This window comes from Ovis canadensis, chromosome 16 (genome assembly GCF_042477335.2).
Source record: "Ovis canadensis isolate MfBH-ARS-UI-01 breed Bighorn chromosome 16, ARS-UI_OviCan_v2, whole genome shotgun sequence".
Lineage (NCBI taxonomy): Eukaryota > Metazoa > Chordata > Mammalia > Artiodactyla > Bovidae > Ovis > Ovis canadensis.
The window spans coordinates 50,336,744-50,351,021 of record NC_091260.1 but is presented as its reverse complement, the minus strand read 5'-3'; the positions used below and the strand labels follow the sequence as shown (position 1 = coordinate 50,351,021).

Sequence of the window (14,278 nt, the reverse complement as noted above, 5' to 3'; positions counted from 1 at the left end):
ACAGTGTTAGAACAATATCTGGAGAAGATCTCAGAAATGCATCTTTAAGACAATAGAAGTGTGAAGTTCTAAGAATATAAGGTTGGTAACAGCTACAGAAATAGCAAATATGGGGAAGGAAATGGCAACCCACTCCAGTGTTCTTCCCTGGAAAAATGCACGGGCAGAGAAGCCTGGCGGGCTGCAGTCCACGGGGTTACATGACTGAGCACTCACACGAGGAGGATGGAGGGAGGCAGGTTGGTAGCAACAAACTGGTAAAACCAAAAAAGAAAAAAAAAAAAAGAAACAGACATACAACGTAGGCAAAAGAATCAAGAAGACAGTGCCCAGTGAAAGGGGAAAGATGGCTCTCTAAGACAGTGACTCTTTATCTTTTGTGTGTATCGGAATTATCTTGAGAACTTGTTAAATATTCAGGGAAGTGACCAGCAAAGACTCTAGGTAATCCAGAAAACAAGTTTGACAAATGCCTCTAAACCTTTAAGCAGGGGGCTTCCTGGCAGTCCAGTGGCTGGGGCTCTGCACTTCCACTGCAGGGGTCACGAGTTCAAGCTCTGGTCAGGGATCTGAGATTCCACATGCAGTTTGGCCAATAAATAAAAAATAAGTAATATATGAAAATTATAAACAAAAAATTAAACTTTAACCTGGTAAAATAGGTGATGCTACTAAAGAGAAAAGGGAAATAAGAAACTCAGAAGAGTAAGAATAAAATCAGTTTCAAGACGATCCATGGGATGGTGGAGCATGCTGAAAAAGTCTTTGTTATCAGGGCCCATAAATTCAAAGAGAAAATCAGTGCCCCGAATTGCCGGTACAGAAATGATACACTGCATCACATAAAAAGGTATGAAAGTGGATGTAGAATACATGAAGAAAAGAACAGATGTGAGGGAATTAATGTATAAGCGATACAGCAGAAAGGGGAAAGGGAAATAATTTTAAATTGCTGGTAGAGAGAAAAGGATAACCAGGTGAGAAAAAGATGATGGAAGGCAAAGTGCACAACACTTTAAATCCAGGTGACAATTTCAAACCAAATATGATGTGACAGGCTGTGTCAGAAAATAAACTGATTCAGATACCTCTGAGCAGGGGTTGGCTGGTCTGCTCAGCCACCTCACTTTTGTCAGCAGCTCTGGATTCCCAAAAGCTCAGAAAAAAGAAGTCATCAGGAGAAGCAGGGAACACAGTTGAGACTCTAGGCCCTAGAATTAGGACTTCTGAATAACAAAGGAAAAGTGCCCCAAGCAGGGAAACCCTGCGATTTAACTTGAACTCGTCAGACTCCGAAAGTTTGTTCGTAGTTTAAAACCTGAGGTAAACACCATGTGTAGACTTAATGGGTTAAACGGAGATGTGCTTACCTGAACTAATTTAAACATTTCATCTTGGAGCATTTGCCTAACAGAATTGGAAGACTGCGATAACTGAGCGCTGGGTTCATTTCTCTGGGTTGGCTGAGCTGTTGGTCCAGGTGTTTGTGAAGCCACTGTGACTCCATTTGATGCCAAAGGTGGAGCTGAGGAAGATTTATCTTTACATGCAGAGACTGGAGTACTATGTGGAAGCATATAAATAAAAAGCACACATTAATCAAGGAAAAAAAAACCACATTAGGTGTTCATGAGCTGAGTATTTTGATCCTACTTTTTTATTCTATTTTAAAAGCTTTCTGGAAATTTTCAGGAAATTTAAACCCTAAAGCCTATCTCACTGTATATCCCTTAGCCCCCAGACACAGTTGTCATCAGCAGAGTTGTTCATTCAAATGCCATAACCAAGGGACATGTGATGTCTAGCCAGCCATGGCCCCCGCCCTATGGTGTTACAATGCCCAGGTCAGCTCACACATTTATTTTACTTGCCTGGTACCTGTAGGCATCTGAGTTTGAGACCTGTGCAATCATTCTGATCAGCTGGACAGATGATGTCATTTGGCTTAGGAATATACTTCCTGGATTAAATTTAAAGATCGGAGTGGATTTAAGAAAACTGTGGAAAGTATGGGTTAAGAAATATGTTTAATTCTGGGCTTCCCTGGTGTCTCACTGGTAAAGAATCCACTTGCCAATGCAGGAGACACAGGTTCAAACCCTGACATGCCACGGAGCAACTATGCCCGTATGCCACATCCACTGAGCCTGTGCTCGAGAGCCTGGGAACCACAACTTCCAAGCGCACGTGCCCTAGAGCCTGTGAAGTCAGTGCAATGAGAAGCCTGAGCGTCACAACTAAAGACTAGTCCCCACTTGAGCATCTAGAGAGAAGTTCGCACAGCAACAAAGAACCAGCAGAGCCAGAAATAAATAAATAACATATTTTAAAAACATGTTTAATTCTAACATGGGTAGAGCAAACTCCTGCTGTTCTTCAATAAATGTGAAACAATAGTATTGTGAATATTTCATTTCCAAACAAATCAGAGAGTTTACAATAATAACTAAATCCTAACAAAAAATGCTTATTTAGAAATAAAAATGAAAAGTCAAAGTAAGTTTTTGTTTTAAATAAAATGATTGTTTGAGGATGATTCCTTAAAACACAAGAGGTATTCAATGTTTTACAAGTAAATCAATATAGGGAGCAGGTAATATCATGTCCAAATGAACTGATCACTGTCTCTAAACAGAAAATAACGAATTAAACTGTGTTTAGATTTATTTGGATTTACACTCATTCCGTTTCAGCAATAATTTGAGCCTTTTTATTAAGCATGTGCTCAATAACAGAATTCTATTTGGGAGATCCATGAAGAACAGACATTACAACTTACTTGCCTGTTTTAACAACTTTATTGGCCTCTGCTTTTTAATAAGTAGCAAGGAGATAAATTTTAATTATGGAGAATTTTTCTAAAGCAAATTTATGCTGTATCATTCTCTGATTTCAACACCATTTATACACTTCAACCATTGGAAAAGAAATTCAAAAGACAGAACCGGATGACTCTTCTATGAGAGAATTAAAGGCATTTGATATTTCATGAGAAATCTGCTAAAGGCTGAACATGAGCAAGAACTACCTCTTTCAATAACATACCCATGACTTCTCCTTTTTGGAAGAGACTTGTTCTAAAATAGTTCCTGCATGTCTTTAAAACACAACTGTTACGGGAAAATCTTTCAGCGAGAAACATAAAGTTGTGAGAAATGGATACCTATATTGATCTTTCAATGCGTAATGTTGATTTCATTTTACTTTCTTAGTTTTTGGTCAAGATGTTTAGTAATTGTTTCAAAATGGTACAACAGGCATCATTTTTTTCTCTTTTCTATTTGTAATTATATCAGAATGGTACAGTAGGCAAAAATGCTTACCTAGAAACTTCTGAATTTGTATCTACACAAAATGAATGAGGAATGATATGTTCAAGATCTGCAGAGGCTTCGATCATACTATAATTAGAGATTAAAAATCGGTTAGGAAGATATTCTTTACATTATCTAAGATACAGGTGATCTAAGGCTCAACCATCTAAGAGTCTAAATAAACATCCTCTAATCTTCTGTAATGCTTAGCTCATAATTACAATCTATTTACATTTGTCTCCATAGCAATAGTAAGAGATTCAAATAAAAGCAAAGAATTTGTCTGGATGGCTTTAATACATGACTTGAACATTATTAAATGTTTGGCAACAGAAATAATATAATCTAAAATGAGTGGAAATGAAGTTAGCTGGGACCTCAAACTTCACCTGGGAAGAAGCAGAAACTTTGCTCAGAACACTACAGAGCTCATTATCACATCTGAAACTGCAATGACTAGTTTCTTATTAATAGAAATATTTATATTACTTGTAAAGACACAGGACATTAAATATATTCTTTTATTAATTATTCACAGAAGGCCTGAACAAAATTTGTACATAAGAGAAAGAGAATTTAACTGAGTTGCCTTCCTTAGTCAAAGTAATTCTAAAAATTCAAAACTTTAAAAATCCTAACAAGAAATCATGCCCAAATTGCAACATATGAAAACTGTCTTCAGCTATCCTTGAAGCAATAATAAGCTGGCAAGCAGAGTACGTGTCCACTGAAGCCCCGCGGACAGTGTGCAATGATCATACCACAATAGTGAAAGATCATACACATATGTTATGACCAACATGATTCTTTACTTTTACCCAATAAAAGTGAAACTAGTAGGGAAAGGGAGGGCCTTAACTAGCAGGTGAATAAACTCCAAATATTTCTAGCTGTATTTTAAGACTGATAGTGATAGGAGAACAAAAGGTATTTTAGACATCTTTACCTCACTCTATCAAAATTTAGAAGTATAACATTTACTAAAAATCATCATTACCATTGCTATTAAACTGAAGTTACCATTTCACTAGGAACACAGTATCACTGTAAAACATATACTGTCAATCATGAGGAAAAAGAACCCTCTTCACCACGTGAATCGCAGTGAGCCCTGAAAGCTCCCCAAGACTTTTCCCCCTTACCCTTTCTGTTCAGTTGATTCCTCCTCCATACACATCTCCAATGGTTCTTCCCTTGGACACTGAACCTCTCCTGTGGAATGCTGCTAAAATTAATAGCACCCAAAAAAGCAAAGAGGTGAAACGGGTATTGTTGTCTTTGGTACCTTGGGTTTCACATTACCACTCGCCTGAACAAAAACAGTCTGAAAGCAAGTGAGAAACCAAACACTGAAATGTCCTCCCAGTCCTGCTCTGACCAGACCTTCATCCTGTGATGCCTCAAGCCCATCGCCTTAAGCCACTGAGCATATTAAACTGCAAAGACAAATGATGCCACTAGAAATCGTTTACAGTGTATTTATGATGTATCTGTAAATTACACACGTATTACTACCTAAGTACAACAGAACGTTGAACAACTTGGGTTTGCACTGAGCAGGTACACTGATACGCAGATTTGTTTTTTCTAATAAATACATTACTACACAATCTGGGGGTTGGCTGAATCCACACCAGGCCCAGGAACCAATCCTCTGTGAACACTAAGGGACGACTGGACATGCATTCCTGACTGCATGGGGGGGTCGAAGCCCCTAAATGCCATGTTGTTTAAGGGCCAACTGTACACTGTGAAAACAACTACAAAATGAGAAAAAATAAAAACCTAATCCCTCTTAAAGGAATTGTTTCAATAATTGGAAATGTCTGTGTCTTACCTGGAAATCTAGTGTATAGTGTTTTGAGAAAACAAATAATACATAAAAGTGCATGTATGCGCAAAAACTGCACACTACTGACAAACTTATACATTTTGAGTACGGAACACTGCAGCACTCTTGGCCAAATTAATTTACTACAGCAATTTATGTAATTAACACTTTACTGCCTGAAAGTATTAAATCTTAGTAGTAACAGAATTTCTGAGAAAGAAAAATGCTGCATGGCTATACTTTACGATTCACAGTATACTTTTAAGAGACAATAGCCTTGGTTGGATATACTGAATAAAAACACTATGGTGTTACCATAGTATGATTTAAGTAACTTTATATTTACGAAGACTTCCCAGTGACTCAGTGGTAAAGAATCTGTCTGCCAACACAGGAAACACAGGTTCAATCCCTGGGTTGGGAAGATCCCCTGGAGAAGAGAATGGCAACCCATTCCAGCATTCTTGCCTGGGAAATTCCATGGACGGTTGAGCCTGGTGGGCTGCGGTCCATAGGGTCACAAAAGAGTCAGACACGACTGAGCAACTAAAAAAACAACAACAATCCATATTTACACACTTACCTTTTCTAAATGCTGTGGTAAGGTTTGCATCTGCGTGTAAACGGCAATATTAGGACTTTCAACAGGTTCTTTGGCAAACTCTTTGGCATCCTCTATGGGGAAACAAGAGGGAAGAAAACACAGACCTTTTGAAAGTTAATCAATTTACTTTTCAGAAGGTTCAGGAATATTACAGGAAACATGATGGCAAAAACATTTCCTATCCTCCTTACAAAAATATTTTTTAACACCTAGAGACAACTCCCCTTCACCGAGTGAGTCCAGATACACCTTGAAAGGGCTTAGATCAGTGTGTATAATTCCATATAAAGCTCTGAGAGTTGCTGTTTTAAAGAAACCTCCCAAGGAAAGGTTCACAGGATTGGTTCACAGAAATGAAGAGACTCAAAATAATTAACACAGCAAGGCAAAAGACTCCAAACTCAAGTTAAGAGTTAATATGCTTAACATTTCAAAAATATTAAATTCTCTTTAAACAACTGGATTTAGGCTATTTTATAAACACACCAATTTAGATATAAGACTAAGTTATCTCATAATCATTCACCCTATCAAATCAGTAAGGTCAAACAAAAAGATTAGCTAAATAAACTGACCTTCATGGTCTGTTGGGTATACATCCATTTCCTCCTGTGTAAATGCTTCTACTTCTGAAAGATCCTCATCGATATTTACAACTTCTTTTTCAGTAATATCAGTGACAGAAATAATCTCATCTTTGGTTCCCTTTATTTCAGGATTTTTTCCTTCTGTTGGCATTCTATTGACAAAAATGAAGCAGCTAAAATCGTAACTCATACTTGGGAACAAAGAGTTTGCTTTCAACGGATGCAGTTAATTGAAAAAGAACAAACTAAGCTTTCATACTTATTAGGTCTTTCTTTTAACCACATATGGCACATAGCAGAATATCAATAAAAGGTTAAAATGAAGAATAAAAATGAATTTTAAAAGGTTCAATAAATAACTGAATATCCCATTTTTATTTACTCAGATTAGAATAATTTCGGCTTATCTAAATTTCCCATTCCCATAAAGGAATCTTCCTGCTACCAAGCCTTCAGCTTTAGTATTCAAGGATATATTCCTCACAGTACTATATATTAAGTAAAAATGGATGAGATGGTTAGTTCAACTTTGACACGGGAAGTCAATGAACATAATAAAGGGATCTCTTGGGATGAATTTGCTCCTGTCTCAGAAGATATACGCTAGACTAACATGGAAAGAAACATAATTTGTAATGTATTATTGAAATATTTCATAAAGCACTCCTTGCTGCTTCTCTAGGTCAAAGAAACACTCATTTCCGTAACTTTCAAGGGTTCAATTCTCCTTCAAGACCAAACATCATCAAACAAAGTATCTATAATCAGCAACTTACTTCAAGATACTTTGACAGGATTCATTTTGATCATTTATTTCCTCAGTCCCACCTTGAGCGGATACTGCAACAGAACAGCCAGCATCTGTTCTATAATCATTCTCTATACTGGGTCCATTCTGAGGCCCAGGGGAATTATTCTCTAGCACCTAAAACAAACCATTAATAGTACTTAATATTCATTACTGAACCCCTTACTTTTCATTATATTTTTAGATTATTAATACTTTCTACAGAACTTCTCACTAAGTCTCTTATTAATTTATCGAGTATTCATTGCATTTCTCATACTCAGTATCTGATGCTAAAGCAATGGCTAACTCATTATTCCACCTAGAAAAAACAAGCTTGACTACCTTAAGTATTCAAAAGAAATCAGCCTTACAAACTTGAAAGGTAAATCACCCATGTTTTCAGGCCGTAGGACAACAGAAATAAAAATGTAAAGTTGCTTTCATTTCACTTTCCTTACTATTATAAAGATATTTAGCAATAATATAAATGTAACAACCACTTGTAATATCACTTAAAATTATCTCTTTTTTTATTTTGGCCATGCCATACAGCTTGCAGAAGCTCAGTTCCCTGAACAGGGACTGAAGTGGGTCCATGACACAAACAGTGCCAAATTCTAACCACTAGTCCACCATGAAACTTCCTTTTTTTCTTTTTTATAGACACACATGGAACCTCAAAGTCTCACAGCCTCTATGAAAGTACTTTAACCCTAATAAATAATTTCTAAGAATTAAAGGAACTACTTTAAAATATAAGGTGATACAGATTATAATTAGCATTGTCATCAATTCTGTCACTTATTGATTCTTTATTAGGTAGGGAAGTACAAACACGGTTTTAATCTAAAATAAGAATTCTAATTTGTATCTAATCATAAGCAATTCAAGCATTTACCTTAATGACGGCATTTTTTGCCTTATATGTAGCAAAATAGGGTTGTTCCAAAAGCCACAATGATGTAAGAATGGCGGCTGTTGAGGTCTTCACACGAATGACAGGACTGTACTCACAGGATGGCTCGGTGAGTCCAGAGTCACAGAGCAGTCTTTTATCAGACCATCTTATCATCCATTCCAATAGCCTTCTTGTATTGCCACACATGTTATTTAGTGCTACAGGAAGATCTTCTTGAGGGTTAATATCATTACATTGAATGGCTTTGAAAATACATCTTCTAGTTTCAGTGGATTTGGGAATGCAAACACTACGGTTTGACAATCTCTGTATTAAAGTTTTCTCTGCACTGTCATCTTGTACTCTATAAACTGACTTCTGTTTTAAACCGAACAACCCACTCTTCCCTTCATTTTTATTGACTTCATTCAAAGGGTTCTCGGAAAAACGCCTGATCCCTTGATTAGCTAGTACGGAAGCTGAAAGTGTCTGGTTTTCTGATTTTTCACACTCATATGACTCAGGAGCAACAACAAAGCAGGAGCCGGCTCTGAACACATTCTGGCTTCTGGTTTTGCTGTGACGTCGTTTTAATGTTGTATGTACATCAAAGAGGAAAGAATTAAGTTCATGTTCTCTAAGATGTCCAGAAAAACTAGTTAGAAATGGAATGCCAGCATCCTTGGAACCAAGTAGGTCTCTTTCAAGAACATAACTCAAGAAGAGTTCAAGGAATTTAATATATTCGTCATCGTCACGTTCAAATTCCCAAACACCTATTACAGGAAGTGCATTTTGTAATAACTTTTCGCAATCTTCTTTTCTTTTAGGGTTTTCCTTTTGATTATATATTTTCTTTTTACCTTTGGGCTTACCAGTCAATGTTAATTCCATGTGATTTGGGGCACTTCTGTAGCAAAATTAAGTTTGAAAAGACAAATTAAAGATCATTTAATCACTAAAACTGATTGACAATAAAGACTCTCTCCACTGTTATAGTCATACCTATCATTTTTTAATGCCTTGACTACCTGTCTTGCAAATGAGGGAGCTGGACTAAATGATCTCTAAACACTTGTTAGAACCGAACATTCAGAGTCCAAAAAATATAACAGTAATATCAAAAGAGAAATCTGATTTTAAAAAAGACTAAAATGTGTTCAAAGAAATTTCACTATTAAAAAAACAGGCTTTTTCTGGGCAAAAAACAGTGGTCCTTTAACAGGTCAGAATTTAGGAATACAAAATCAATAAAAATCACAAGCCACCAATACACCTCTTAGTTTATGGTTTCCAGTTTCTCTCTTGCATCTGTCCCTTTCAGCTTCCCTGTGTGATGAGCAAGGAGCAGGACTGCCCTCAGGATTCTTTAGCACACAAAAGCCAGGTATTTTTTCTGAACAGTCTCTGCTGCTATAAAACCTGTTGGGCAGGCACCTAACCATTAATTACTTTTAAATCTGTTTCTTTCCAGCATGGTTCTCAGGGGAGAACACAGATCCCTAGTTCCCTCAATAAAAGAAATAAAGGTTCCAGTTAGGCACGTGGCTGAAGCCACCGTACTTCTTCCTATTAAGACTGCATAGCAAGCAGCCTCCGAGGTATTCCTGTGCTAACACTGCAGCTGTCTGGTGGAGCAAGCACACCATTCACGATACTGCTAGCTACGGTCTCAGCAGATGTTTGAAGTAGCCACCATTTCACCTAAACAAGATATGACTGACTATATAGTTCTTCAGTCATGAGAAGGATAAATTGCATTGTAGATACTGGAATTATAAAGGAAAAAAATCTGTATAAATCAAAGTAAAAGAGGTTAAAATGATAAGCAAGAATTTCTCGACAATTTATAGACAAGCTTCAGAGATGAATGTGTAAAAAAAAAAAAAATGGATGTTCAAATTCTTGCCATGAAAACCCTAAGAACAATGGAGTGGGCTGCCATTTCCTTCTCCAGGGGATCTTCCCAACCCAGGAATTGAACCCAGGTCTCCTGCATTGCAGGCGGATCCTTTACTGATTGAGCCACCAGGGAAAGCCCTAAAAACAATATAGCTAACCAAATAATCCTTAACTATTTAGGTCTAAGATTACTAAAAGAACTAAAAGTCCTCCATTAAATTCTAGAATTTCATCTACTCATTTTATTTTATACCTTCAGATGGCAAAATTATTTAGTATCTCAGTAATACTTTAAGTGGATTTTCAAATGTAGGGTCTCATTTTGCACTTCTGACATTCCTGTGAGTATGGCACTTATCATTCATTATTAATAATACAGTCAGAGGTTGCTGGGAGTAGAAGTCAGGTCAGCGTTGCATGAAAATACTTTTTTTCCCAAAGGAAGTGAATGCTTTCTACTTAAAGAGATCTCAGTTGTACCTTTGACAGAAATGTGTTCTGCTTTTTTCTTCAGCTGACAAAGCTTCTGAGAGGGTATCGGCCATATCTGCATCACTGTGAGCCAGAGAACTGCCCAGTTCTGTGAGTGTGCTCCTACTCAGACTAGTTCCCAAGGAAAACCTGTCAAAACCTGCAACCTCGGCTGGCTTTTCTTCTTCAACTGGCTCCCATATATTCATTTCGAAAGAACCTATATTTCTCTGCACACGCTTTAGGGCTTTCACCCTCACTTTATGGATAGAATGCATGATAACAGACATCATCTCTTCTGTTTGGGGACCTAGAAAGAAAAGAACAAAAGGCCTTAAAGTTCATTAAAATATTTCAACTCAAGACATAAGGGGATCCAACTCTGGTCCCCTGCTGGGAACATGAAATCTAACTGAGGGCTTAGTTTCACAGTCTTATAGACATGCCTTCTTTAATATTTGTTAAAAGTTCAGTTCAGTTCAGTTCAGTTGCTCACTCGTGTCTGACTCTTTGCGACCCCATGAATCGCAGCATGCCAGGCCTCCCTGTCCATCACCAACTCCAGGAGTTCACTCAGACTCACGTCCATCGAGTCCGTGATGCCATCCAGCCATCTCATCCTCGGTCAACCCCTTCTCCTCCTGCCCCCAATCCCTCCCAGCATCACAGTCTTTTCCAATGAGTCAACTCTTCACATCAGGTGGCCAAAGTACTGGAGTTTCAGCTTTAGCATCATTCCTTCCCAAGAAATCCCAGGGCTGATCTCCTTCAGAATGGACTGGTTGGATCTCCTTGCAGTCCAAGGGACTCTCAAGAGTCTTCTCCAACACCACAGTTCAAAAGCATCAATTCTTCGGTGCTCAACTTTCTTCACCGTCCAACTCTCACATCCATACATGACCACTAGAAAAACCATAGCCTTGACTAGACGGACCTTTGTTGGCAAAGTAATGTCTCTGCTTTTGAATATGCTATCTAGGTTGGTCATAACTTTTCTTCCAAGGAGTAAGTGTCTTTTAATTTCATGGCTGCAATCACCATCTGATTTTTGAAATAAATTACTTCTAACATTTTCATTTTCCAGGGCATACATTTTTATGGAGTCCCACTTATTCTTCTTTAACGGACTTTTTCTAGCTTCTGGAGTTCTACCTTAAAATTATGGACCGTAACTTTCAACAAATATAGATCATGCCTTCTTCAATATTTGTTAAATTTACGGTCCATAATTTTAAGGTACAACTCCAGAAGCTAGAAAAAGTCCATTAAAGAAGAATAAGTGGGACTCCACAAAAATGTATGCCCTGGAAAATGAAAATGTTAGAAGTAATTTATTTCAAAAATCAGATAATTATAAAAAGAATCAGTAACATTTTTCTCATTACCACACAGTAGCAAATAAGAGAAAGTAAGTACATTTTTATCCAAAGAACAAAAACACCTATTTGACTTTAGGTAACAAGAAACTGTCACCAGTAACAAGAAACGGTCTATGGGATCCCAAAAGTCAGATGGGACTTAGCCTTAGTGACTAAACCACAAACCATACAACAAGAAACCACAGGAAGGGGAGTTTTTCAAGCCTGCCTACAGAAAACTTTTACATGTCATTAATACATAAACAGGACATTTTAGAGATTTCAAAAATGTCTTAAAAACATACATCACAAATAGAGTGTAATTATACTAGTGCAATGCCCAAGCATAGGATATTACTAGACTTAAGTGACTATAGTTCTACAGAGAGCAATTTGAATTCTTTAAAAATGTCCACAACATTATGAATTTACAGAAATAGCTCATTTATTGTACTTCACAGATACTGCAATTTGTAAAAAATTGTAGGTAAAGGTTTGGGGTGATCCTTCTTCAAGCAAGTCTATTGGCACCATTTTTCCAACAGCATTTACTCACTTCATGTCTCTGTGTCCCATTCTGCTAGTTCTCACAGCATTTCAAACTTTTTCATTATTATGATATTTGTTATGGTGATCTGTGATCAGTGATCTTTATTACTATTGCAAAAAGATTATGATTCACGATTATGACTCAGATAATGGTTAGCATGTTTTAGTAATAAAGTACTTTTTAATTAATGTTCTATATTAATATATAGTGTCTTTTTTTAGGGCACACTTAACAGACTATAGTATACTGTCAACATAACTTTTATACACACTAGGACCAAAAATATACATGTGACTTGCTTTACTGCAACATTCACTTTATTAAGGTGGTCTGGAACCAGAGGTATACTGTCTCCAAGGTATGCCTGTGCTTAATGCCACTGAACTGCACATTTAAAAACATTAAATTTGATATTATTCATATTTTTCTACAATAAAAAATTTTCCAAAGGTCATCTTGAATGCAAATAACTGTAAATTAGAAGCATAAATAACCATTAAAAGAAAAAAGCTAGTTTTCAATAAAATATCTACATTTTATATATATATACACACACGAAGCATTATATACTCATTTTATATATTTATCTTGCTTAATCCTCTTTCAATATACATTCATAACACAGGTATTAATATACTCATTTTACAAATAAGGAAAAGAGGCTCAGAGATGCTGAGCAACTTGCCTATGGTCACATAGCTACTGACAGGCATGACATGAAGTCAGTTTTGTATGATTCCAAAACAACAGAATTGGTGACAGTGTAATGAGGAATTACTTCTGCCTTCCCATACTCTTCATCTCGAAAGAGAAATGCATAAAAACATAAGCATGAAAAAATAAATGCTTTCAAAACAAAATGAAAATCTTCAGCAATTTATTAGATGCCTAAGAAATGCCAAAAATTACCTTTCACAACACAGTGTCTGAGTCTCTGCTGAAGAGAGTGATATTTTTCTCTTAAAGAAACTCTTATGTCCTCAGGATTGGGAAATGCCTTCACAAAAATTTCTGCTACCTTCAGAAAAATTTTAAAATGAGTTTTATAAGCAACATCATTCTTAATTAAAACAAAATTAAAATTCTTTAGTCTCTGATTCTGATTTATTTTCACCTACCTTTCTGATTGGTGGCAGTTCTGCAATGAGGCTCAAAATCAGATCCTGAATAAGCTCTTCAATATTAGAAAACCGAGAGAAGGGCAACATTCTGTAAGCCCATTCCACCGCACTCAGACAGTGCTCAACTAGACAGGGGCCAAACTTTGCCTCAAGGCCCTATACGGATATTGAAAGGGTCATTTGCTTTTCGCTTTACACTTAATGATTTAACGGAATGTAGTAACAAACAGTAAAATATTCTATCAAGCAATAATTTCCCAAGTAATATTTATGCATTTTTCTTACTCTTCTGCAGTTAATACCTTTTTTTCCTCCACATTTTCTCTTGCCTTCTGATACTGCCTACAACTATAGGATAACTTATCACGGACATGCAGCATCCAACACAAAGCACAAAGTTCTCTGAAGCAACCTAAATCAAGAATGGAAATATGAGAGAAGCCTGTATGAGTATATACATTAATATTACAACAACTTCACCTCTGCTGGTTATGTTCCAAAATAAATGTTTTTATATTGTTGATTATAAAAATCACCCTCAATACTTTGTATGAAAGTTGCGGAGATCCTTACAGAATTTTTACACATATTATTCTGGAATATTTCATACATGTCAGTTACATGAAAATATTAAAAACACTATACAGTATAAAAACTACTCTATTTACTAGTCGTTTACTTGCTTTAAACTTACAGTATGTTGTGGATATTTTTCAAAGTCAATACATATAGCTCTACTTAATACTGTATTGTTAATTTATTTGAAAAATCATTTATTGATAGGCATTTAAGTTTAAAATTTTTCAATACTAGAAATATAATTTCCAATACAAAACAATTTTTAATCAAAAG

General features: G+C 36.4%; 1 protein-coding gene across 2 annotated transcripts in view; it reads right to left on the bottom strand.

The window, feature by feature from the left end:
* Positions 1-14,278, bottom strand: part of CPLANE1 (ciliogenesis and planar polarity effector complex subunit 1) — a 104,000-nt gene that overhangs the window by 54,204 nt on the left and 35,518 nt on the right. Inside the window, exons 22-32 of one of the 2 annotated variants that reach the window (XM_069556169.1) lie at positions 13,729-13,838; positions 13,424-13,582; positions 13,215-13,323; positions 10,407-10,707; positions 8,025-8,934; positions 7,113-7,261; positions 6,325-6,488; positions 5,729-5,820; positions 4,457-4,539; positions 3,324-3,401; positions 1,371-1,563 (exon numbers count right to left, since the gene is read on the bottom strand). In XM_069556169.1, coding sequence (XP_069412270.1) covers positions 1,371-1,563; positions 3,324-3,401; positions 4,457-4,539; positions 5,729-5,820; positions 6,325-6,488; positions 7,113-7,261; positions 8,025-8,934; positions 10,407-10,707; positions 13,215-13,323; positions 13,424-13,582; positions 13,729-13,838 — 2,348 coding nt within the window. The remainder of the gene's footprint in view (positions 1-1,370; positions 1,564-3,323; positions 3,402-4,456; positions 4,540-5,728; positions 5,821-6,324; positions 6,489-7,112; positions 7,262-8,024; positions 8,935-10,406; positions 10,708-13,214; positions 13,324-13,423; positions 13,583-13,728; positions 13,839-14,278) is intronic. The other variant, XM_069556170.1, reaches the window with a different exon arrangement.